General features: G+C 48.3%; 1 protein-coding gene across 1 annotated transcript in view; it reads right to left on the minus strand.

The window, feature by feature from the left end:
* The window catches only part of TSPAN7 (tetraspanin 7), a 152,279-nt gene extending 150,821 nt beyond the window's left edge, over positions 1-1,458 (minus strand). Inside the window, exons 1-2 of the mRNA XM_006148900.2 lie at positions 1,383-1,458; positions 1,196-1,257 (exon numbers count right to left, since the gene is read on the minus strand). Of these exons, the coding sequence (XP_006148962.1) occupies positions 1,196-1,257; positions 1,383-1,458 (138 nt within the window). The remainder of the gene's footprint in view (positions 1-1,195; positions 1,258-1,382) is intronic.
* Positions 1,459-2,791: the final 1,333 nt, after the last annotated feature.

Genomic DNA, 2,791 nt, shown 5'->3' on the forward strand with positions numbered 1-2,791 from the left:
TACAGAGCCTCAAGTTTCAAAATGACTGCCTTGGAAGCTGAAATGACCCAGATTATGGGAGGGGGAACGCGGGGGAGCAGTTATTTATTCCCATGCCGGGTATCTGTGGCTTGCGTGGGAATGTGGAACTAAGGGAGATGAGGGATCTTCTACACCGAAAGATGAACGGGGAATGGTCTCTAAGTACCACCCACCTCTCCAAGTGAATCACTGCAGTGTCAGCCCTGCACTGCTTCCATGAATTGCCAAACAGGATGAGGTAAGGCACAAGGCTGGAGCCCCCTCCTCCCTCTCCTCCTCCCCCGGTGCGGTGCACCACGCAGCCCCCCGCGGACCAGGCTGAGGGGCTGACGTCACCCTTCTGCATTGAGCTTCAAGGACCGGTGGCCCGCACCAGTTAGATAGGGAGTAGAGTTGGGACGTTATCGCTGCCTCCAAGTGGCAGGGGTCTTCCCCCAAGGCGCTGCGGATTGGGTTCACGCAGTGACAGAATGACCAAATGGGGGAGTGTGAGGATGCAGGAGGGTGGGAAAAGGGTCGTAAGAGCCACCTCCTGGGTCGCAGAGAAAGCTCAAACATGCCCGGGCTTATGTAAGACCCTCTCCCCTCCAAGCGCCTCCACGCGATGGCGGCGCCCGCCCCCATCAGTGCGCTTGGGGGAGTCTGGTCGCCCTAGCCCAGCTAGGCAGGGACAGGGCTTCGGGAGCCTCGTTCCGCAGCCCCGCGGGATCGAGAATAACTGGGAATCTGGGACCAAATCCTGCGATCCCGCGCCCGCTCTGAACCCGCCACAGGTTAGCTTCAAGAGACGCCGCGAATCCGCTGGTAAGAGAGGGAAGGGAGGGGTGTCCAAAGAGCTGAAAAACCCCGCAACTTTCCCCAGGGGCTGAACCTATCCTGCGAGCTTAAAAAAGAAATCAGTGCATTAAAAAAATTTTGGAAAGATCGACAACCTGCAGTCACCGCCACCACGCAGCCACCTATAGCCTTCCCCAGGTGTGGTCCAGGGTCCGAGCACACCCAACCTGGATCATTCCATGCTGCAGCCCCGACCCAGCAACCTGAGCCTGTCTTCTTAAGAAGGGGGCTCGAATTTGATTTTGGGTTTGGGTTTCCCACTCCCTTCCTTTCCCAGAGCATCATCACATGGACTGATGGACGGTGTCCCGACCATCAGCCCGGCGAGGTCACTCACCCAGAAGACGAAGGAGTAGATGATGAGGAGGGTTTTGAGACAGGTTATCACAGCGGCAGTGACTGCGCATGTTGGAAAGGTCGCCCTCACTGGCAAACCCTCGCAGACTCAGACCACCAGCGGAGGAGGGGGCGAGTAGAGGATGGGAACCCCAGAGCCTAGAGGCCAGGTCAGAGGTCAGGAAAACCTCTCTTGGCCTGTTCTGCATTTAGGTTTCTGCACCTGGCTATGAGAAGTTTATGGGTGCTCCTCAAATCAGTCATGTTTCTGCATTTGGACACCCCACTGTCCATTCTCAGATGAAAGTAGCCCAATAGCAAGGTCCTTGGCAACAAGCAGGTCTTGTCTGTGTCAGGAACAGATTATGACAAGTGGCCAGAGATACACTTGGAATGATGGGCAAGGCTTCTAGGAGCTCCCAAAGAGACCCCAAATCCTCACCACCACAGCTGTCTGCAGGCTCCCAGAAGCTCCATTTTTTAAAAATTTCCTCACATTTTGAAATGATGAAGCCAGTTAACACGAAGGTTCTTTATAAGGCATCGTTCTCCCTGCACATAAAATGCTTAACAGATAACAGCAAAAATTTAATGTGCCTGAGAAACATTTGCCCCACCATAACCAGTACAGACGATTTCATACCTATGAAGGAGAGCAGAACCAAGAGGTCAGGAAATAGTGTTCCAAAAACAACTCGGAAGTGCCACAAAATATGAACACAGAGTTTCCATAAGACCAAGGAACTCCACTCCTAGATATCTGCTCAAGAGAAATGAAAACCTCTGTGCAGGAAAAGTTGCACATGAATGTTTACTGCAGCAGCATTCACAACAACCAAAAAATGGAAATAATGCAAATGTTCATCAACTGACAAATGGATAAACAAAAATGTGGTACATCCTTACAATGGAAAATTATTTGGCTCCCAAAAGGAATGAAATGCTAGTGATACATACTACAATGTGGAGGAGACTTGAAAATATACTAAGTGTAGAAACTCAGTCACGACCACATATTGAATGATCCTTTAATAGGAAACATCCAGAATAGAAAAATCCACAGAAGCAAAAAAAAAAAAAAAAAATAGACTAGTGGTTTCAGGGGCAAGTGGCAGTAACCAGGAATGTCTGTTAATGGATAGAAGGTTTCTTTTTGGAATGATGAGAATGTTCTGGAACTAGATAGGGGTGATGGTTGTATGACTTTGTGAGTATACTTAAAAAAATTAAATTATACACTTTAAAAGGGTAACTTTTATGGCATGTGCATTATATCACAATATAAAAATAATGTACATTCCCACCAAATTTCCTGTGACTGGTTTGTAAAGAAATAATAAGGATTCTGTGAGAGATTTAGGTTGATTCCCGAGAAAATCTGCAGTCAAAACAGTAATAGTATCACAAGCATGCTCAATCGTAGATGCTGTTAAGGATACCTTCTGTGAGAGAATAAAAAATAGAATCAATAAAGCTTGGGAAAAGCCTGCCAAGGTCAGTCATTGGCAAGAGTAGTTATTACCTCCAATGATTTATACATGGTCCTAGGTCAGTGAGGTCATTGTACAAACAGGACACAAATACGAGGAAGAGGAGA

The sequence above is a fragment of the Tupaia chinensis genome, unplaced genomic scaffold (assembly GCF_000334495.1).
Source record: "Tupaia chinensis unplaced genomic scaffold, TupChi_1.0 Scaffold000248_2, whole genome shotgun sequence".
NCBI classification, from domain to species: domain Eukaryota; kingdom Metazoa; phylum Chordata; class Mammalia; order Scandentia; family Tupaiidae; genus Tupaia; species Tupaia belangeri.